Source organism: Cricetulus griseus, chromosome 2, assembly GCF_003668045.3.
Source record: "Cricetulus griseus strain 17A/GY chromosome 2, alternate assembly CriGri-PICRH-1.0, whole genome shotgun sequence".
Taxonomy (NCBI): domain Eukaryota; kingdom Metazoa; phylum Chordata; class Mammalia; order Rodentia; family Cricetidae; genus Cricetulus; species Cricetulus griseus.
Genome location: NC_048595.1, coordinates 313,445,861 through 313,469,433, shown reverse-complemented (window position 1 = coordinate 313,469,433; position 23,573 = coordinate 313,445,861). Strand labels below are relative to the sequence as shown.

The 23,573-nt window shown below is 41.7% G+C and overlaps 1 protein-coding gene across 1 annotated transcript in view; it reads right to left on the bottom strand.

Annotated features, from left to right (window-relative positions):
• Tbca (tubulin folding cofactor A) overlaps positions 1–12,283 on the bottom strand; it is a 60,560-nt gene extending 48,277 nt beyond the window's left edge. Inside the window, exon 1 of the mRNA XM_027401710.2 lies at positions 12,168–12,283. Coding sequence (XP_027257511.1) covers positions 12,168–12,220 — 53 coding nt within the window. The 5' untranslated portion in view covers positions 12,221–12,283. The remainder of the gene's footprint in view (positions 1–12,167) is intronic.
• Positions 12,284–23,573: the final 11,290 nt, after the last annotated feature.

Genomic DNA, 23,573 nt, shown 5'->3' with positions numbered 1-23,573 from the left:
GACACCCAAAACCCTTCTATGGCTAGACACCACTCCCCCATTGTCATCTAGTTACGGACCCCTCAAAGTACATCGCTCAAGTCCAGTACCCACTCCACTCCAGAGCCTTAGGGGACTTAAACCTACTATCTCTGACCTCCTAAGGAAAAAGTTACTTCATCCTACCTGCTCTCCCTTTAACACCCCTATACTGGCAGTTAAAAAACCTAATGGGACCTATTGTCTGATTCAAGGATGCTTCTTTCTCTATACCTCTCAACACCCGGTTTCAAAACATCTTTGTTTTCACCTGAACTGACCCTGACACTCATGCCTCCACTCAGCTCTTCTGGACCATCCTACCTCAGGGCTTCCAGGACAGCCCACACTTACTTGGCCAGGCTCTGGCTTCTGACCTGCTCTCTCTGTCTCTCCCCAAATATAAGCTCATAAAATATGTAGATGATATTTTACTTTGAATACTGTCCTTAGAAGTTAGCCAGACTAACACACCTCTGCTCTTCTAAATTTCCTGTCCAGCAGGGGCTATAGAGTCTCACCTTCTAAGGTTCAACTGTATACTCCTCAGGTCACCTACCATTACCCCAACTCACAAAGCTATTACCTTAGACAGAAAAAACCTAATCCAGTCAGTTGCAGTTCCTTCTACTAAAGAGGAGATTTTTATCATTTCTAGGAATAGAAGGCTTCTTATCATTTCTAGGATAAAGGCTTCTTACACTCCTGGATCCCCTCTTACTCTCTCCTTGCTCGTTCCTTATATGAGCAGCTCTTGATTCTCCATATGAACCTCTCCTTAACTGTTACTAAGACCTTTCAGAAACTCAAACAGGCTCTTCTCCAGGCCCTAGGCCTTCATCTTCCAGACCCAACTTGTCCTTTCTCCCTCTACATAGCAGAAAAGGAGAGACATGCCATTGCAGTTCTAAGTCACCAGCTAGGACCTTCCTCTGCACCTGTTGCATATCTGTTGAAGAAACTAAACCTGACTACCCAAAGGATGGGCATCCTGCATAAGTGCTTTAGCAGCTGCTGAGCTCCTTATCCGTGGTCAAAGGAACTAAGCTTTGGGCCACCCATCACTATCTTCTCCCACCACAACCTGTCTCATCTCCTAACTTACAGAGGCTTGCAAACTCTACCTTCTTCCCAAGTTTTTTCCCTCCAGGTGGCCCTGGTAGAAGATGCCACACTTACTTTCCAATCCTGCCCACCCCTCAATATCTCAACTATCAGCCTAATACTAAGTATTCTCCATCTCATTCCTGCATTGAAACCTTAGAGAACTATTGTTCCATCCTTCACACATACAGGAAGGCACACTACCTCAGGCCACCTATACCTGGTACACGAATGGCAGCTCCTTTTTACAATAGGGGACAGTAGAGCAGGCTATGGCATAGTGTCAGATACCAGGTGGAGACATGGGCACTCTTCATCCACACTACTAACCAACAGGCTGAATTAACAGCCCTTACCCTTGCCTTCCAATTAGCACAGGGACATTGCCTAAATGTTTACACAGACTCTAAATATGCTTTTCATATCCTCCTGTCCCACTCTGCTATCTGGAAAGAGTGGGGGGCTACTTAATACAAAAGGAGGATCCATAACTAACTCAGGTTATATTATAGCTATGCTAAAAGGCCTCTCACCTCCCCAAAGCTATAGGAATTATTCACTGCCGGTCTCATCAGACTGACAGCTCCATTATCTCTAGGGCCAACAACCAGGCTGATGAAGCAGCTAGGGCTGCAGCCCTCCGAGACCCAGATCTACCTCACCCACCACAGGGAATCCATACACTACAACCCACATCCTCCCAGCCACCTCCTGACACTTGACAAATTCTGTCCTATTTACACCAGCTCTTCCACCCCAACAGTAAGGTTCTCTCTCTGTCAAGACTCACCTCCGACCCACTTCTGAGGACTTACATTTCTTAAGAACTATCACTGCCTTTGGTAAAACCTGTCAGATGTCAGACCGTAACTCCAGGTATCGTAGTCCCCCTTTTCCCACCCACCAGGCCAGGGGCTCTCTCCCAAGGACTGACTGGCAACTTGACTTTACCCACATGCCCACAGTCAGTCGAGTTAAATACCTCCTGGGACTAGCTGATACCTCTCGGGGTGGGTAGAGGCATTTCCAACCACTAACAAAAAATCCCAGGCAGTCTCCCACATCCTTCTCAGGGAAATTATTCCCCAGTTTGGGATTCCAGCCTCTCTTCAGTCAGACAATGGCCCTGACTTTACCTCTCAGATCTTCCAAACTCTATCAAAAGCTCTCAACATCCCTTGGCGTTTTCATATTCCATATCACCCCCAGTCCTCAGGGAAGGTAGAGGGAACTAACTATTCTTTAAACAATGTTCTTGTTAAAATGTCACAGGCACTTACTTCACCTTGCTCTTGCCTCTGGCTTTTTTCAGGCTTAGGGCTCTCCCCAAATGACCCCTTTTCATCTCACCCTAAACTCTCACCTCTCCCTGACCACCTGCTTATACCTTTACTTCATCATCTCTGTTCGTCCTACGAGACTTTACTGACCACTCCCTACCTCAACCATGTGCCAACCCCTGTACATCCCCCATTAATATCGGGGATCCGGTTCTTCTTTCTCCTCCAGACCAGCCCCCTCACCCCTGTCCCCTAAATGGCAGGACCCCTTCAAGGTGATTCTTGTCATTCCAACAGCTGCTAAGCTTGAGGGCCTTCCCCACTGGATTCACCTATCCCACTCAAGCCCTTTACTTCTCCACCTGAGATTCACCCCTATACACAGTTTCTGCAACAGGATTCTGTTGTCTTAAGCTTCAAAGGACACCGAGATCAACTACTTTGCCTCCTATTTCAGAAAAATAAGACTCCCCTGCCAGACTGGGAACCCCATATGCTTTCCTTCCTGTCCTCAGGCTGATCTAAACTCTCCTGTTTCTAATTACACCCTGCCCATCAATCTCCTATGTATCTCTCAATAATTCACTTAAAACTTCTAATCCAACCAATTAGCTGTTGTTACAGGAATGCCAACCGGAAGCCACACATCTAGAGACACAAACACTACCAAACATTTGTGCCTCCTGAGTAAAGGTAACCAGAAAAATTCCATTCAGCCTAGATATAATCAAGACTAAAAGCTCAGAGTTATGGTGCTTTTTATTGTGCTAAAAATATCTGTCAGCTTTTAAAATGTTGATGCTTTCAGCCAAGTCATCCCTGATATAAATGTGCTGCTAATGAGTCTAATACTTATGTTTTCAATATCTCAAAAGACTCTTGTAAGTTCCAGGAAAGCCAAATTGGACCCATCAGATTCACTCCAAATAAATATTATTCAACCTCTCCTCTGGTCCCAGAATTCCCTTCCCTTATTTTGGGACCCCTCCCTCATCTTACAATCTTCCCCTCAAGTACCAGGACCTAAGGAAAAAAAAAAAATTTAAACCTAACTTTGTTCTCTACTCTGCTAACATTTTGCCAGATCTACAGAGATGCCAGAGTTCCAAACAGCCAGGACTTCGATGAAGCAACCAGTTACCCAGGACGTGACAACACCCCAGTTTTCACAGGTCCCCCAAGGATGGTCAACGTGTTCTTCTTCCCCACCCTCCCTCCTCGATCAGTAAGCAGTCTTGAGAACTCAACGCCGGTATTCCCTGACCTGCCACACCCAACTCCTCACTTTTTTTTTTTTTTTTTTTTAATAGTACAAGGTGAGACTGCTGGAAACAAAATGCCATGCTGATCCGCCCTCTGACAACCTGCGGTGCACCCACAAGTGACATGGCCTTGTCTTTGCCACATCACTCATTATACAGTACAGAGCTGTGTAACTGCAATGATGACTCAGTGTGCATGTGCTGGTTTTCCTTTTTAAACTCGAATCGCCCCCCCTGTGTCATTCTCTGTCCCCCTTCCCTCTCCCTTGCCTCCGGTTGGTTAGCTAACCATCCAACCCCATCTGAGCCCCTCTTTCCCTTTCTACCAATAAACTCCATGTGAAAGTAAACTCGAAGTTCGTGTTTCATTATCGATCACTGCAGCAAAATCACAACACCTGGTACACAATTAATATGGACAATTTTCAGTTATCACTTAAAAAGTGACACAAAAGTAACAACCTATAATAATATTCAATGAGATTTATGAGATTCTGAATGCTCCCCAAACAAATGTTTGAGGTGATAGATATACCGATTAATGTGAGCTGCTTACTATAAATGCATTGAAACATTAAACTGTACTCCATAAAAGGTATGATAAATGACAAAAATAAAGATTAAATAAATAATTGTGCTTGTACACATACATGTCATGTGATTGCATGTGTGGATGCATGTGTGTGGAGGTCAGATGTTGATGTTGGGCTGGGCTGTCTTCTCTATAGCTCTCAACCATAACTTTTTTTTTTTTTTTTTTAATTTTCAAGACAGGGTTTCTCTGTGTAGCCTTGGCTGTCCTGGAACTCACTCTGTAGACCAGGCTGGCCTTGAACTCACAGAGATCCTCCTGAATGCTGGGATTAAAGGTGTGCCCCATCATTGCTGGTCTTCAGTGAATCTGCAGTTCATTGTTTTCAGCTACACTGGCTGGCCAGCAAGCCTCAAGGATTCTTCTCCTGTCTCCACCTCCCTGGCACTGGGGTTACAAGCACATATATATAGTAGCGCCTGCTTTTTGCACTGATGCTGGAATCTAAACTTGGGTCCTTGTGCTTGCACAGAAGGGACCTTATCAACCAAACAATCTAATATATATATATATATATTTTAAACCTGGAATAGTGGATCTATTTATGAGGGTAACTTAGTAAAACAAAGGTAAACAAAAATATAAACACACAGACACAAACCTCATTCCACTAGTTAAGAGACAGTAGGGACAGTGTTCTAATTAATTCCATACAAACTATAAAAACTTTCTTTTAAAAATATAATTTAAATTTGTCTACAATAGATTAGCATTTATAACATTAAACATTGGTTCAAAGTTGCTAGTCTTTAAGTAAATCCTTGATGTTATGTTTTATATCATGTCATCCTGAAGAATGAACATTTAAGGGTGGCTGTTTATTACAGCCACTGTTTCTCTTTTATTTCTCCTTGCCTCAGATGTTAATAACATGGGTACAAAGTGTTCATTCTATTAAAAAGAGATGGGTTTTTCTGGGGCTTGGAACCAGAGAATCACCCCACAATTAACAGGAAGACAGCATCACACAGCCCCACAGGAACTACTTAAACATGCAAGCCTCATATTCTTTCCTTCTCCAAGGCCAGTCAGACATTGGACAAGTAACTAAGAAGTAAGATTTTATCACAATTTAAAAAAAAAATCAAGTTCTGAGTTTGTCAAAAAGGAGACCCTGAGCCTCTAACCCTATGAAAAATACATTTCTATTATTTGTAAATTGTCTAGTCTCAGTTTTTTTTTTGTTACAGAGCACATACCAAGATAGATATTAATGGCAGTAGTTAACATATGCTGATCATTTTACTTACATATCAGGCATTTGAGCTAAGTGACTCACATAGTTACCTTACTTAATTTTCTCAATAACAACATGAAAAAGATACTACTGTCAATTCCATTTTCAGCTAAAAAAAAATTGGGGCTTTCAAAGGCTAAGCAACTTTCCTAGAGTCACAGATGTGATAGGTAGTGAGTGGAATCTAGGGCTCTGTCTGCTTAATTCTCATAAGCAGAAGTAATTAGAGCAATTATTGTGCAGCAATACCATTGTTTCAGTGGCTTTCAATTGTTCAGGAACATTATGGAGAGCATCATTCATTTATTAATGGCAAAGAACTTTCACTGAGTACTATTAGTTTCTAACCTTTTATCAGATGCTTCAAAGACAGGAGAAACTCTGAGAGGCTGCTAAATAAGTGCTCTGTGAATCAGCCACAACCACAACAAAACATCTAGGTCCTGAACTAGGTCCTGAACAGCAACCTACCAAGACACTATGAAGTTCAATGAAGGACTATCAGAAATGACAGACTACAACAGAAAGGTCAGACACCTAAGATTCTATTTTCTGCAAATGTAGACTGCATCTATTGGCATAATTTCAAAACCTTACTAAGGAGTCTCAACATTTCTACTAAATAACATGTACAATGAAAACAGGTGTGTGTGTGTGTGTGTGTGTGTGTGTGTGTGTGTGTGTGTGTGTGTGTGTGTGTGTGTATGTGTACCCTGTGCACAGATGCAGATGGAGAGTGGGGAGCAAGCAAGAGAGTAAAGTAAAAGATCCTTCACTTTCCAACCCAATTTGCAGAACGTATTCTGTGTTGGGAAAATGATGATCAGGGACTGTCTTGGCTTTTCCCTTTCCAGCCTGAAGAGACATGTGGCTGCAGGGTACATAGCTCCTGCTTGCCAAGTAGCTGGCAGAAGTTGATGACAAGCTGACCACCTGCATTCCACTTTCATGCTGCCTCTGTCTACAACTTTGCTACACTGATTACAAAACTTCCAAAAGACACTAGATAAATTTTAAAGTAAGACACCACCCATTCTAGATGACTTTAAACTCCAACCAAAGAGGTATGGTACAAAGGAATAAAAAGGGAAAAGATGAGGCTAGCAAAGCTTCCAGGGTCATTTACAAAGCTGTTTATAACCTTTACCACACAGTGCCCATCACAATTCCATCCATCATTACTTTAAATACAGGAATGGTACCTGAAGCCAAAGCTTAGGAAAGAAAACTTTGTCTACCTGACTATGTATACTTTTCACTTTTTATGCTTCTATAATACATATTAAACCTAGTAAGGACTATACATAATTTTGTTTTCAGTTCCTGCTCTCTAAGATATTCTGTATATATATATACAGACAACACATTCTTATACCATAAATGTAGGTATATACAAACTTGGGAAGATGGCAGTTTGGGAACAGCGTTTTATTAAAAAAAAAAAAATCAATGTAATGTCCCTACAGGTTCCTGATGTAAAATTCTATAATCAAGGCTTGTAGATTTGTAATTATGGTATGTCAGCTACATTTAAACAAGAGTGTTAAAAGATTGTTAAAGTTAAAGCAACACAATTGCAGTGTGAATTGTCCCAGTCTCATTCTAATCTCCTGGTGTCACTTTCATTTAATCAGAGGAAAACTATGGGGCAATGTCAGTGAGATTTCTAATACTTTAACATTCTTTGTTCACACTGGATTTTAAGTTATTACCAATCTAAAATGGTTATAAAAAGATGCATTAATAAAGTATTTTTAATCAATTAGTTCACTCACCAGTGGGCTAGCTTATCAGGCTTTACTAAAAGTTGGCTTTAAAGTCAAAAGTCACCTTTTAAATTAAATGGATTAAAACATTTTTTCCTTGTAGAATTTCTTTTCACCATATGTCTAACAACAAACTTATAAACACAAATCCTACTTGGAAATGTAGAGTAGACAAAAGTCACCTAGCTAAAATACCACATCTTGACACATAGTCAAGAAAACAAGTCCTAATTTTCCTCTACTTTAATGAAAATATTTCTAAATAACTAATACAGAAAAAAAGATACTACGGAAAGGATTTGGATTTATGTCACACCTTTTAAGTTAAGTAAGGCCTGATGTATACAGGTTGACAGTATATAGGTATACCCTCAACAGCCTCCAAATAAATTACACATATACAAAATAGAGATACAGGAGCTCAGTATACAGAAGATGACCAATCACTTTAGTTTACCTGGGTTTCTACAGTTTTAACAGATAATGTTCCACATCCTAGGAAACTCCAGTCCAGGAAAATTAGGACAATTGATGCCACTTATATGCCAATGAACAAACACCAGAGAGCTGATAGTAATTTCACAGATCCGCACTGAGGAAAAAAATTGGTAATATTATTTGGTCATTCCCAGCAGGAGTAGCCTGACTAGCTGGGACACATCACAGATACCTGAAAATGTAGTAATCTGTAAAAAATATAGGTATGAATCTTTTATAAAGATTTAGATTAACTGCATAGTTAGTTTTTTTTTTTTAAATCAATTTCACATATTAAAGTCACCCAGGAAGAGGGACACTCAATTAAGGAACTGTCTCCATCAGACTGACCTATAGGCACTTTCTTGATTAATGATTGATATGAGAACACCAAGCCCTGGGCAGTGTCACTCTGGAGAGGTGGTCCTGGGCTGTATAGGAAAGCAGACTGCACAAGCCCTGGAAAGCAAAGCAGTAAGCAGTAGTTCTCCACTGTTTCTGCATCAGTTCCTGCCTCCAGGTTGCTACCTGAGTTCCTGCCTTGGTGTCCCTCAGTGTCCAACTGTTACCCAGAAGTTAAAGATGATGAAATAAACCCTGTGCTACTTAGGTTGCTTTTGGTAGTGGTGTTTATCACTGCAACAAAAAGGTAACTAAGACACAGATCAAATCTACCAACAATGCCCACTATTGTCCATGTATCACTTAACTGAAATACTTGGGACCAAATGTGTTTCAAATTTCAGATTTTGGAATATTTGCATAAACTTTACCACTTGAATATCCCCTAACTCCAAAATCTGAACATGTTCAATGTGGAATCAGCATTCAAAAAATTTTAGATTTCTAAACATTTTGAATTTCTGATTTTTCAGTGAGGGATGGTCAATCTGTACTGAGTCACATGTTAACAAAATTGATTGCTCAGAGAAATGTCATTTAATTACCCCTAGCTAGTGCACATATCTATTTTTACAGCCTGAATTAATCCTAAAAAGAAAAAAATCCTTGTGACTGAGAGGACATATTTAAGGACCCCTCTTCATCAGAGGCTCAGACCAGGCCAGCCTCACTGCTGTCTAGCATTCTTAAGTAGACTCTTTCCTATTCCTAGTGACTTATTCTCTCCTCTGACTTGTCATCGTATAGGTAACATTCCTCTGGGATGAAGGCACTGTGAAGCTCTTACTATTTCCCACTTGTGTTGGGTTGAATGATAATGGCCCCCATAGTTGCACATATCTGAATCTTGGTCTCTAACCAGTGGAGCTATTTGGAGCTTTGTATAAGGGGGTGTGCCATTGGGTATGGGTTTTGAGGTTTCAAAAGCCCATACCAGGCCCAGTCTCTGGCTCTCTCTGCCTCCAACTTGAGAATAAGATTTAAGCCTTCAGCTACTTCTCTAACACCATTCCTGTCTACCTGCTGCCTTATTCCCACCAGGATGGACACAGACTCACCCTATGAAACTGTAAACAAAGCCTCAATTAAATGTTTTCTTTTCTAAGTTGCATTGGTCACTGTATCTCTTCACAGCAAAAGAAGAGTAACTAAGACACCAGCTAAAGTACTATACCCTTGAAACTCACTTTTACCTCCATTTAAAATACATCGGACTGCTTTCACCATTTTGCCATCACAATCAGATTGTAATCTTGTACTCTTTGCATTATCTCCCTGACACCAACTACCATCTATTTTACGTTCTGTTTCTATACTCCCTTAACTCTCAATCTCTCTGTCTAGATTCCTTCCTAAAATCCCAAAATTGGGAACTTCTGAATCACATGTCCTGTAGTAGATTTTAATAAATGTCACAGTATAATCTATCCAAAATGAACTCTACGACAAAAACCTAGAATATAAATTCTAGTGGCTCTTAACTTTGAAAGGAAAAACAAAATGAACTGGGGTTATGAATGACTTGAAACCACTTTAAAAAAAAAATAGATGTCAAGGACTGATGGGATATCTCAGCAGGTAAGAGGAGCTTGCTGTGAAATCTGACAACCTGAGTTTTATCTCTCAGGTCCCACATGGTAGAAAAAGAGAGTGGACTCCTGAAAACTGTCCTCTGACAGTGTCACAAAGGCCTCCCTTCCATACACAGAGTAAATAAAAGTAATTTTAAAAAATACAACAAACCTAATGAACAGGAATTCCTTTCACAAAACCAAGAACATTCCCGAATCATGAAGCTGATTAAGAAGTCTTTGAAACTAAATTTGAAGGGGAAAAAGCTTATCTTTTAAGTGCTTTTTATTATAAAAATGTAAACATATATAGAAGGACCATGATCATTCTTCCCTGACAATTAATATCTGCCTCATCCATGCTCCCCTTTGGGTGTGATAAAATGTAGAATTCTGACTCAGTATATCTAACACAGAAGAGAGAATCCCAGTAAAATAAGTTCTCAGGAAATATAAGAAAGTAATATTATGGATGTAGACTTTATACAGCAAGCCAAAATATTAGCAATCAACAAGTGAAATACAAATTCTAAAAGTATATTTCCTAGTTTTTCAGTATGTAAGAGGAAATGCTGCACTAAAATGTCAACAAAAGAGCCATGAAAGAAATGTATGATACACATTTTCATTAATGTATATGAGCAATTTGAGATTATGGTAAATTATGAAGTTTCATGAAAATTATTAATTTAGTGAAATATGTATACTTGTCCCCATCAATGCCCTGTTAGACTCCAAACAAAACTCTACCTATTTCCAGGCAGTTTATGTAGGCATCTGAGAATCTATGAAAGCCTCACAACTTAGTTCTTAAAAAACAATCCTCTAGCATATGTATTATGAGGATATAACTACTTAAACTGAATAAACTTATAGAACAGTATACAGAACACAAGGATGATAAATATTAAGGACATATCAATTAATGGGAAAACATTACAAACCATTTCTCATGATACCTACTTTAAAGCATTCTCTCACACACCTGGTTCTCCTCTGCCAAACAGGCAATATGCAAATGACACAGCCAAAGAAAGTCTGACTAAAGAGAGCAGAACTGTGGGCTGAGGGATGGTGTGGATTATTTGGCAAGTTCCAACGCTCCACCCCAGCATCCCAGTTGTAATCAGAAACTTTGCTTCATTTGCTTGCTCTGCTACTAACTTCAAGTATGACTTTAGATACATTTCAGGTTTTTTAAACTTCATTAAGCATGTTCCTGACCAAGAAAATGTTTACAGTGTATCCCAACACCAGGCACTATTTACTTGAACATATTGTTATCAAACAGCATAGCAGGCATTTCTTTCAATAGCTGAACACAAGGGGAATTTAAATTTAGACTCTATCTTACAAGTTCAGTAAAAGAGGCATAGTGCAATGTGATGTGTTTCAGAATACATAAAATCAATGGCAGAATCAAGATTTGAAGTCACATCAGGCCGTGGTGATGCACACCACTGATCCCAGCACTTGGAAGGCAGAGAGTCGAGGCAGGGGTGGGGGGTGTTCCTGTGAGTTCAAGGCCAGTCTGGTCTACAGAGAAAGTTCCAGGACGCCAAGGCTACACAGAGAATTTGAAGACTACACACAGCCACAATTCAGAGCCAGTTGTGCATTTCCCTACCACTCATCATCTCATAGCTGTCTTTGTAACAAAAACTTCCAAAGTACTGTGCAAAGAACTAAAACTTAGGGGCAGTCTTTCAAAAGTGACTTTCCTTCCCAGGTTGTCCTCCCTCTGATAGGAACATCAATAAACGGCGGAGAGAAGGGCCAACAGGAAAGAGCTATTCCCAATGCAGAATGACCTGCTTCATAAGGAGGCTGTGTATCTCTTCTCTTGCAATGTTTCACAGTTTAATCACCTTGGATCTTAACAAAATAGTTCTAATGAGCACTGAAAGTATGCACTAGCAGTCGAGAATCAAGGCAATTCACAAGACTGGCCTACTCATGGGAGGCAGCATCCCACAGTTCTGGGGCAAGCTTCAGGGGAAAAGTTTGCAGAGGTGCTCAAGTTCACGCCCAGCTCCTAAAGTCTGGGAGTCAGACAGGGCTCCACCACCCTTATGGGTAGGCCGTGCTCTCGACGTCCCTTAAACTTGTGCTCTGTCAAGTCCACCTGAGCCCAGACCAGGGTGGACTCCGCCTCCTCAAGGCGAAGTTGAGCGAGCCGCCGCCCGGCGCGCGCAGGCCAAGGCCCTCCAGCCGCAGGCCACTCTCCTTCTCGCACCCACGGGAGCCGAGGACGGCCGGGCCGGGCCGCGGTCGCCCCGATCCCTGCACGCAGGGCGGCCAGGCCAGCGCTGGCCCGGACATGTGCGGCCCCTCGCGTCCCGCCCGCCCTTCGAGGCCTGGACGCTGCGCCCGCCTCGGGCCTACGCTCCACCGAACCTCCCGGGCGGTGAGGAGAGAAGAGCAGGCAGAGGCCACAGCGCCGCGGGCCGTTCCTTACCGCTTCACCACGCCTGTCTTGATCTTGATCTGCCTCACGCGAGGATCGGCCATGGTCCCCAGAGCGCCGCAGGAAGGAGGGGCGGGACTGCGCGGCGCGCCGGCGCAGAAAGGGCGGTGGAGTGGGCGTGGTGTCGAGGATGCGCGCACGCGCAACCTGGAGCCCGGCCCCGCCACGCCTCCCAGCCCGAGCCTGGAGTCCCTGGCCCTGGAGTGCTGCACCCAGTGCTGATAGCTCCCAGCTTCTCCTACCATCTGTTTCTCCCTATCCTCGTGCTTGGACAGTCCACTTGGTTTGGACACAAGTTGCGCTTTTTACACCTAGTCTCCACAACCTGAGTTAGACTTTTTGTTCCTGAGAAATTGGGCAGGATTATCTACCTGATGGACAGTGTGACCTAGAAAATGTTATCAAGGATTATTTTGTTTTTCATTGTCTTTTGTCAAATGGAGACAGCCATCTCTATTTGATGAAATAAAATACGATCGTGCAGGCAGCCAAAATAAACCTTTACCCTTTCCCTAAAAATTGTTTGTAGGGCCAGTAGGTGGTGACAAAAGAGGCAAAGGCAAGAGGACCTCTATGAGTTCAAGGCCAGCCTGGTCTACAGAGCAAGTTCCAGGACAACAAGGGCTAAAAAGAAACCTTGTCTTTAAAAAAAAAAATTCTTTTTAAAAAATAAAAGTTAAGGGAAAGACAGAAGTTTGTAGAGTGTGACTTCAGTAGATTTTGCTGCGTGAGCTTGGGGAAAGATGACTCTGGGGCAAGGAGGGTTCCTCCTAGCCTACATTTTAACAAGCTTGTCTAAAGTGTCCAGCAAGACTCCCTGTCCTGAGACACACTAGCTCCCTAACCCTGTGACAGGGAGAAAGGAGTAAAACAAACAGCTCAGTGCATTAAAAACATTGCACCTACTTGGTTTAGAAGGTAGTAGCCCTTGCCTCCAAGCCTGATGACCTGAGTCCAATCTGCAGGACTCAAAATGGTGGACTGAAAGAACCAACTTCTTCAAGTTGTTCTTTGACCTCCACAAGTATACCATAGCATGCAAACACTTACAGAGGCACTCCTACATACTAAATAGTTTGGTTTGGTTTGGTTTGGCTCCGTTTTTTGAGACATGATTTCTCTTTGTAGCCCTGGCTGTCCTGGAATTCCCCTATAGAGCAGGCTGGCTTTGAACTCATACAGATCTGCCTGCCTTTTCCTCCCAAGTGCTAGTATCAAAGGTGTGTGCCACCACTGCCCAACTATAAAGGTGATTTTTTTTCTTTTTCTTTTCTTTTCTTTTATTAGTTCAAATTAGGAACAAGCTTGCTTCAGATGTCAATCCCTTCTCCCTCTCCCTCCCCCCCAACATCCCACCTGCCCTTAGCCATCCCCCCTCCACTCCCCAGGCAGGGTAAGACCCTCAAAAGGGCTCTCCAAAGTCTATATAAAGGTGATTTTAAAAAAAATTAAGTTGCACCCTTAAGAACAGCAAGAAGGCTAAACATTTAGAACAGAAGTTAATATTATTTGTCCTATGCTTTAAAATGCCTATGCTGGCAACAAAATGGCAGAAGCCCATCCACAAGAGAACACACTGGACATCTCTCACTCAGGAACTCCAATTGGACTTCTCTTGTTTCTTCTGGGTGTTTTAGATACCTGGTTTGATGGTGTTATCTATTTGTATATTTACTCTTTCTTGCTGTACACTTAGTGTACTCAATCCCTTGAAAGTAAAAGTCTAGATACTATAGATCATTTTTGTCCAGAATACCAAATACTACCACTAGTGTATCTTAAATAGCCAACATTTAAAAACATTGTGTGTGATACACAAGGTGTGGGCATGTAAGTCAAGCAACCTGTCTTACATGTGGAATTCTACCCTTTAACAAATACAGGACATTGGCACTTAACCTCCCTGGAGACCCATAGGAAATAATGCCCACTTTACAGGATAGGTTTGTACATTGAAACATCCAGTTCAGTCCCTAAACACAACAGACACTCAACAACTTTTGACTGCACTGTATTTCCAAAGATATGATTTACATAAAATGAGGCACCCTCCATTGTTCTCTAGAGCCTCTTCCTGTTGAAGTGCACAAGCGCTCGTACACACACACACACACACACACACACACACACACACACACACACACACGAAATTCAGGCATAGCCTTCCTTGTTTCCTTTTTCTTGGTCCTGTCCTTCACTTGAATGTCTTTACACTTCCTTTCTTCCTTCCTTTCTTTCTTTCCTTCTTTCTTTCCTTCTTTCTTTCTTTCTTTTTTTGTTTTTTGTTTGTTTTGTTTTGTTTTTCGAGACAGCATTTCTCTGTGTAGCTTTGGAGCCTATCCTGACACTCACTTTGTAGACCAGGCTAGCCTCAAACTCACAGAGATCTGCCTCCTGAGTGCTGGGATTAAAGGCATGTGCCACCACTACCCAGCCAGCTATCTTTACCCTTTCTTACACTTAGTTCACTTCCTGTCTTCATGGCTGGCTCTGTATCACCCTTCAGGATCAAAACCAGCTCCCAAGGAAAGTCTTCCAGGACTGACCCCTGCCTGTGCAATCCTGTGGAAATACATTGGTAATTTCTATTACATGTATATTTGTTTGGAAACAATTCCATTTGAGTTCTTTACAAGGGTTGTGCTCAATCACCCCTTTAGCTGGAGTATAAGCATCTCTAGAGGCAAGAACCTTGACTTTCATAAACCTTCATCCTAAACCTCCATTTGTGTGATGTACACAGCAGGTGCTAAATTCAATAAATACTATTCTCTAGCTGGCTGGCACAATGAACTACAATCTCAAGTAATACACAGCAGAGCTGTGAAATATAGGGGAGGGAACAAACACACACAGCAGCAGAGTCACCAAAGTAAAACACTGTGAAGGACAATGAAAGCTGCAAACCATGCACCAAAGATGGCACACTGAGGCCTTTAACTACTTCACAGGTCCTTGGGCCACCACTGATAAAATCATTTGACTCATCACATTTTCCTTTTTGCCTAGGATTTTTAGACCTTCCAAGTTCAGTTTTGTGCTAATTTTCAAGAATTCCTTTTACATACACACCTACTCTTTCTCCCCAACCCCCAACTTTGGAGCTGTCCTTTGCTGCTGCTGCTGCATGTTCAGTCCCAGGCCCTCCAGGACAGTCTGTGGTTATCTGTGTCTGTGTAGTCTACATTGTATGCTTGGGGCTGTAAAGTAACAGTATGGAGTGTGGCATCACCATTAGCAGGAGGGAATTAAATGAACTTGTCCCAATTTCTTGAGCTCCTAGTTGATGGGGGAGGTCCTTTTGTGTATATGTTTGTCTAATTGGTTGATAAATAAAGTATTGTTGGCCAATAGGGAAGCAAGTTAGGTGGGACTAGGAGTAGAAGAGGATTCTGGGAAATGTAGTAAAAAGAAGTCTTGTGATCCAGGCAGGAAGTGACATAGCAAGGAGACTCATATTTAAGCGAAGGAGAAACAGGAAGGGTCCCTTTTTTCCCCCGTCCGCCTCCTCCAGCAGCAGGATATGAGCCACCGGCAAGGAGGGACGCCAATAAGGCATCCAATAAGATATGTCTTATAAAATATATAGGTGTATGATAATTGAGACTGAGCTAACAGATGAGAATCCTAGTCATTGGCCAAGCAACATTGTACCTAATACAAGTTTCTTGTGTATTTATTTGGGCCTAACTCGGGCAGGTGGCTGGCGTAAAGCTCACACGTGGCGGTGGGGCTCAGGCGGCTTTTGGCAGAAAGATTTATAGTAACAGGAAGTCACTCTCCTCCTCTTCCTCCCCCTCTCTTCTCTGGAGCCGCCATATGAGCCCAACAAGAGAAGACACATGCGGCCAGTGTCCTCCATCAGATAAGTCTTTATAAAATATATAGATTAATAATTATGGTTGGTACTTAAGACAGAGATAGCAGATAAGAAATCCTAGTCATTGGCCAGCAGCATTGTACCTAATAAAAGTCTCTGTGTGTTGTTATCTTGGGGGGGGGGTCCTAACATTGTGGCTGAGGTAGGTGGCTGGCGGAAAGATTTATCGTTACACATAGTATTTGTTAAGGATATGTATACGGGAGTCAGACCAACCTGGGTCAAGTCACAACTCCTCTTTTACGCTAACTGTAACTCTGAACAAGTTACTTAATATCTCTTAGCCCAGTGCCTTTATCTGTAAGGTGTAGAAGATGGTAATAATGCCAACCTCACAAGGCTTTCACAGAGCTTAAATGAGTGCTGGTGTTTATTAAAGCCCATATAAAATGTTTGTTGGATAAGTCTTCTGGGAAAGGGTACTAATTAAGGAAGTGTGCACACAATAGGATATGAACATAGAGATGTGAGTGTTACCATTAATGTCAATGAAATCAGATTGAGTGAGTGTTGACCATTTCATATGACCAAGACTATGTTTAATTTATTCACCATTGTATCTCAACACGTAGTTATATCTGACACATAGTAGGTACTCACATTGTTTTAGGCCTTTCTTCCTTCTTATTTTTCTTTTTTGCTGACAAGGTATAGCTATGTTGTCCAGTCTGCCCTTGAACACACTATGCTTCTGCCTCAAAGTAGAAGAAATTACAGGCAAGTGCCATCATGCCTGGAAATATACATTTCTTCAGTAAATAAGTAAGCTACTTTGAAGAGCTTTTGGGTTTCCATTTAACCATACTTCACAGAGACTGCTCATTCCAGCAAGATGATGACAATGACGACCTGAAAGTCCTTCCCCCTCCCACATACACCCATCTTCCCCTCTGTCTTGCTCTGACAAACAGCTACAGAGATAGCTCAATGGACAAAGTGATGCTGTAAAGGCATGAAGACCTGAGCTCAGATACCCAGAACCCATGTAAATACCAGGCATAGCTGTATGTACTTAGAACTCCAGTGCTGGGATGGATCAGAGGGTGTAGCTGGAGTATCCCCAAAGGACTGATCGCTGGCCATCTGAAACATCAGGCTCTAGGTTCAATGAGAGAACCCACCTCAAAAAATAATGTAGAGAATAATAGAGAAGATGCCCAGAGTCAACCTTTGACCTCTATATATGCATTCACAGGAGAGTGCACCCACATACACTTGCATACATATGTATGCAATACCAGAAAGAGAGAGAGAAGTGAGATGTTTTACTCTCTTTTGGCTCTTTAGTTTTTTGAACTCTTTGAGGAGTCCACCACCCAGCTCCCAAATACATCATACACAGAGGCTTATTCTTATATTCTTAGTTAGGAATGCCCAGCATCCTACCTTCCCAGTAGCTACACGGTGTTTCCTTGACTCTGCCTACCACCTTTCTCTATCCCTGTTTGGATTTCCCATCTGGCCAAATCCTGCCTGTCCATTGGCCAAAACAGCCTTACTCATCAACCAATAAGAAACATGTATTCACAGCATACACATCCCCCATCAGAAATCTCCCTCACCTCTAACAGAGTTAGCTAACTACCTCAAGTGCCTCTTCTCTATAAAAGGCATTTTTATTGGGGCTTTATTCTTCCTTGTAGTGTAGTAGTCATGACCCCTTGGTTCTCATTACTCACCTCCTCCTCTTTGAGTCTGGACTATATCTTCTCTTTCTTGCTCAATCCCTGCCCCTGCATCTGTTCCTCACGTGCCCTAAACACTTCCATCTCCCAGTATAATCTGTTTAGGCCTCCTACTTTCCAACAACCTCATTTCTTCCTGCTAAGCCAGTGGTTCTCAGCCTGGGGGTCGTTTGACCCTTTCACAGGGACTACCTAAGGCCAGGAAAAAGCACAGATATTTATGTTATGACTCATAACAGTAGCAAAATTACAGTTATGAAGTAGCAAAGAAAATAATTTTATGGTTGGGGGTCACCACAACATGAGGAACTGTATTAAAGGGTCACAGCATTAGGAAGGCTGAGAACCATTGATCTAAAATTTATAAGCCAATAAAGTCATCCAACTATGCTGAAACTGTCTTGAATGTTGTGCCTGGTTCACATACTGATGGAAGTCAGTCATCTCTCTTGTTTAAGAAGGATGGGAGGCAGGTGGTGGTGGTGCATGCCTTACTCCCAGCACTCTGGAGGCAGATGCAGGTGGATCTTTGTGAGTTCAAGGCCAGCCTGGTCTACAGAGTGAATTCTAGGACAGCCAGGGAAACCCTGTCTTGAAAAATAAAACAAAAAGTGAAAGAAAAAAAAAGGAGGATGGGACTCATGATCCGAAATGGTGGTTCTGGACTTCATACCCTTCAAAGCTCAGGCCACAGCTGTTTTCATGGTCAAGGTGAAAAACTGATCCTGCTAATGATCTTTTTAAAGTGATATTTTTACCAAAAAATACAAAAGACTTAAATGTATACAAATAAGAGTATGGCTCAGCACATTTTTTGAACATAAATATAATAATCTAACCAACATCCAGACTAAGAAAGATAGCATTGGCAGTGACTCCAGAACCTCTTCAGAGGTTCTCCACACATCCCACCTAAGAAATGACTGTTTTGACCTCCAACATCACAGATTGTTTTTAAACTTTATGGAAGTTCAATGTCAGTTACTGTCATGTAGCTGTGAAGAAACATCATGTCCAAGGCAACTTATAAAAGAAAGCATTTAATTGGGGTTTTGCTTACTATTTGGGTAAGTCCATTTCCATCATGGTGGAAAGCATGGCAGAAGGCAGGCAGGCTTAAATCTAGAGCAGTAGCTAAGAGCTTACATCCTGGCCTGCAGGCAGCAGGCGGAGAGACTGTGAGACTGGGCTTAGTGTGAGCTTTTGAAACCTCAAAGCCCATCCTCTTCCAACCAGGCCACACCTCTTAATCCTTCCTAGTCTATGTAAATGGAGTTCTTAATTGGTCTAAGTAATAAAACCCAGAGTCTGATATAGAGGAAAATGTTGAGAGATCAGAGAGAAGGAACAAGTCACAGCCATGCCACAGACCACCCCAGCCGGGTATGGGAGTTCCTGAGATGAGGGTTCTCAAAGAATAGGTGGGTAAGGATTCAGTGGTGACAAACAGAAACAAACACAGAGGCAGTTTGAATCTGAGTGTATTTTTCAGTTCTCAAACAAGGCTTTTTTATAGAGATATTTTCTCAGGGGATGTTTTTGTTAAGCAAACCCAAACATATGACATTATTGTTACTTGGCACAGTGACTCAGAAATCTAAAACATAGAATCATCCTGGGTTAATAAAAACACAAAATTGTCCTTGATTAATAAAAACACAGGACCATCCTTGATTAACATAGGATCATCCAAGGCTAACCGCATATTTCTTAAATCAAATTAATATATTTTTATGGTCAGTTATTGCTTAACATCTATTACCTAGTTCTTGGGAGTATTTGAAATATTGAGCTATTTTAACTATTTTATATTAAAAGCTTTCATTACCAGACACTTAAGCCCACTTTCGATGACACATGTACAGCCATGTGAAATTTTATTGTTGGGAAAGTTTTTTACTTATTGTACTTACATGAATGATGTGAATGATTTAGAAAGTGCTGGTTTTTCCTGAGATGAGGTCATGGCTAGTGACCCCATCTCAGGGGATGTTTTTTTTTTTATCTATTTCTTTTGTTTAAAATGTCAGCATAGGCTTTTAGAACATTTTGTTAATGTGAAAAAATGGAATAGAAGAACAAACAGAAATTGCCACGAGAATCACAGCCCAACATTTTTCTCTGGCTGAGAGTTCCACAACCGTTTCTAGGAGACCTTCTTTTGAAGTTATCACCTCAGTCTGTGGAAGTTGTCACACAGAATCCACTGGATTTAGTGTGCCACAGCCATACCTTATCTCCTTAGTGTCTCAGCAGACAAGAGAGCAAGTTCCTATTTCCTCTCTGCTTATATCCTATTTCTGCCGTGCTATCTCACTTCCTGTCTGTCTGTACAGACCTCCAGACCTCTTTGGTTAGCTAGGGGGCAAGCTCCATTCTCTGACCTTCAGACAGGCTTTATTTGTACTAGCAAGCTATCACCACAAGTCTACCAATTGGGAACCAAACATTCAAATATAGGAGCCTATGGAAGCCATTCTCATTCAAACCACCACATGCAGTCATGTAGGATATAACCTTTGCATCTTGCTTTCTGCACTCCACATTATGTGAGATACATCTAAGTGCTATATGCTGCTCTTTGCTCCTTTTCTATTGCTGTGCAGAATTACACTGCATATTATGACAGTCTACTGTTGGGCTTTTGGGATGCTTCTGACTTCAGGCTATTATGTATAGTGCTCTCATAAACATGATTGTAGATATTTTGATGATGAGATGTAGGCATCTTGTTCTGGACACTTAGGAGAAGAGTGTTGGGGGCATAGACTTATGCCATCTATATTCTAGACCTACTAGAATATAGATTAGTATATAGAATTCTATTAGTAGACCTTGTTGAATAGTTCTTCAGGCTATATTCCTCCTGTGCCAATTACATTCTTATCAGCATGAAGAGAGAGTTTTAATTGTTCCACAATCCTACTAACACTTGCTATTGTCTGCCATCTTCATTGAGCCATTCTGGTGGTCTTTTATTATGGTTCTAAGTTGCATTTTCTGGATGGTTGACTAGGCTAAGCTTATCTTTATCTGTATCCTAACCATCTCAGTATCTTCTTTTGAAAATTAGTCATTCTTGTCTTTTGTTCATTTTTGTATTTTCCATTTCTCATCAATGGCCAGTGTTTCTTATATATTATGGATAGGAGTCCTTTGTTAGATATACAAATTATAACATATTCAACTCTACACTACTTTCCATGACTGCTTTGAAGTTGTGAAAATTGTTTGATAATGTCTACTGAAGTACAATATATGCAATACAAATGACTTACAATTTCACCTCCAAGTATCTAGTAAAAATGCTCACAGTGGGTCTGGGGAGAGGGTTCAGTGGGTACAAGTACTAACCACACAAGCCTGGCAATCTGAGTTCAATTATAAAAGCTTACATAAATGCTATTTGTGATGCTGTTTTATAATCTCAGCATTCCTATGTGCATTGGAGGCAAGAGAATCACCCATATTCTCTAAGGGTGATTAGAGATAGGCTAAGATGGTCTGGACTATGACACACAATGACAGAGATAAGAGAGATTCTGCCTGAACAAAGCAGAAGGTAAGACCTAACTCCTGAAAGTTGTTCTCTGACCTCCACACAAATGCTATGGCTCTCATGCACCTGCTCTCACATATACCACACACACACTATGGGCATATGCCTACATATATTAAAAAAATACAAAACTACCAGAAGATAAGAGGAATATAAAGGAGGCCAAAGAATGTTCCTGGAAGGACTATTTGTAACATCCAGAAGCCAGAAATCACTCAACTCTGTGACTTACCTTTTCACTCCCTGTTAGTATCCAGGTACCTCTCCTGGCCTGCCCTCCAGGTCCAGACAGGATGCACGCTCAGCTTCAGGCACTAAGAGCACCTGCTGTGTACATCCACTATGTTCCCTTTTAAAAGGTGGGCCTTGCCCACCTCCCCTGTCTTTCTCTCTCCCTCCATTTGTTCCCCCCCCTCTGCCTTTCTCTTCATTTCTGCCATTCCTGTCCACAGAGGTTGGTCTCTCCCCTCCCCCCTTTCCTATTCCCTTTCCTTTAGTAAAAACAAACAAACAAAAAACCCTTCCCGTGAGGTCTATCTTTTTCTCTCAAGTACTGCTTTTTTTTTTTTTCTTTTTAAAATTAGAACACTCCCTGACTGGTGTGTGTGGAATGAAGAGGATTTGTTTTTTGGTTCAGATTTTAGTAGTCAGTTTTCCTATTTATGGCCAGTGCTTCTTGTTTCCTATTGATGAATTTTGCCTAGGAGCATGGTTCTTGAAGACATTTTTCTATGCTCTAGTCTATGTTTATATTTCATCTTTTGCATCCATCCAGAAGTCACATTTGTGAATGGCGTTAGTTACAAGTGGATATTAATGGTTTTTTTTCCATATGGACTTATTACTTACTATGTTTTTTGCTCTTTTCATTTCTCATGTATGTGGTCTGTGTGTCTGTACATGTTCGCACATATGTGAGTATGCCTTGTATGCAACACTATTGAAGTGGCTTGAGACATATGACAGGACTCAACTCCGACTGATCTCCACTTAGTTCCTGAGGCAAGGTCTCTTGGTTGAAGCCAGTTTAGCTAGCCAGCTTGCTCTGAGGGTCCCTGAAAGGTTCAGGCTTTAATGCTGATCAGCTCTATCTCTTTAAGAGGCAGACCCCGCCTCCTGACAACAATCAGGGCTCGCACAGGTGTGCCATCACCACATCACCCACCATGCATTTACAGCCTATGTGAGGACTCATTTACAGCCTCAGTGCTCATGTGCAGTCTTCCCTTTAAAAGTCCCAACTTCCCTGCTTCTTCTTCACTCTCCCTTCTCCCATCTACGTGCTTTCTCTGCATCTCTATGGCAACTGGCCATGGTGGTCAGCCATTACCCCTGTTCCTCTTCTCCCTTACTCTCTCTACTCTGCTGGGCCTATAATAAAATGGTTAATATGTCTCATCTTATGCCTCCTCTTTTTCTTTATATCTAATTTAAACGAAAACCTAACAGTCCCCATCTCTAGGAACGGAAGTTACAAGCAGGCTGCCATATCCACCCAGCATTTATGTGGGTTCTGGGGATCTGAACTCCTCCAGCTGTTACAGCGCTTTAACCACTGAGCCATCTTCCGTCCTTACTTTATTTTTCAGTTGTTCATTGTGCCTGTAGCAGGCACTGGTGACTATCTCATCCAGCATCTGGTACCAGTATTAAAGTATGACCTGCTTTTCTCCATTTTATTTGCAGCTGAAGGTCAGATAACACAATTCTGGGTGGTCAGAACTGTACAGTTGGCTGTTGGAAATACTTAGGATTTCTTGATGAAAGGGGGGAACTGCCAAACTGCCTCATCTCTACCTTTTCCTATGACAATAAATAGAATAACTGGAGCCTAGAGAGAGAAATTTCTGAAATGCCTATCTGCTATCATTTCATTGCTGAAGCAAAACCAGAAGCCTGCTATCTCTAGTCACTGTCCTTGAGGAAAACAGATCCTCACATGCTTCAGTGCCATGGCTGACATTTCTTTCCTTTGCATACCAAAGGGTTGTGTAATTGCTACAGATGCCACAAGCGCTCCATGGCCTTGTCTCTTTCCTCTGTAAAGATACCTATGAAAACCAAAGTATCTTCAATTTTGGCTTTTGTAATATGCTGTGTTCTTAAGTGGGCAAATATACTAAACACACCATTTAAATGGCCATAGGTCACAGGGTGCAGACATTGGAGGTTGCACATTTTAGACAACAGAATAATATATGTGCATTGAGAGAACATAATTGTTCTGACAGTGACTTACAGACAATTCTGTTTACAGATGAACAGACATCTGA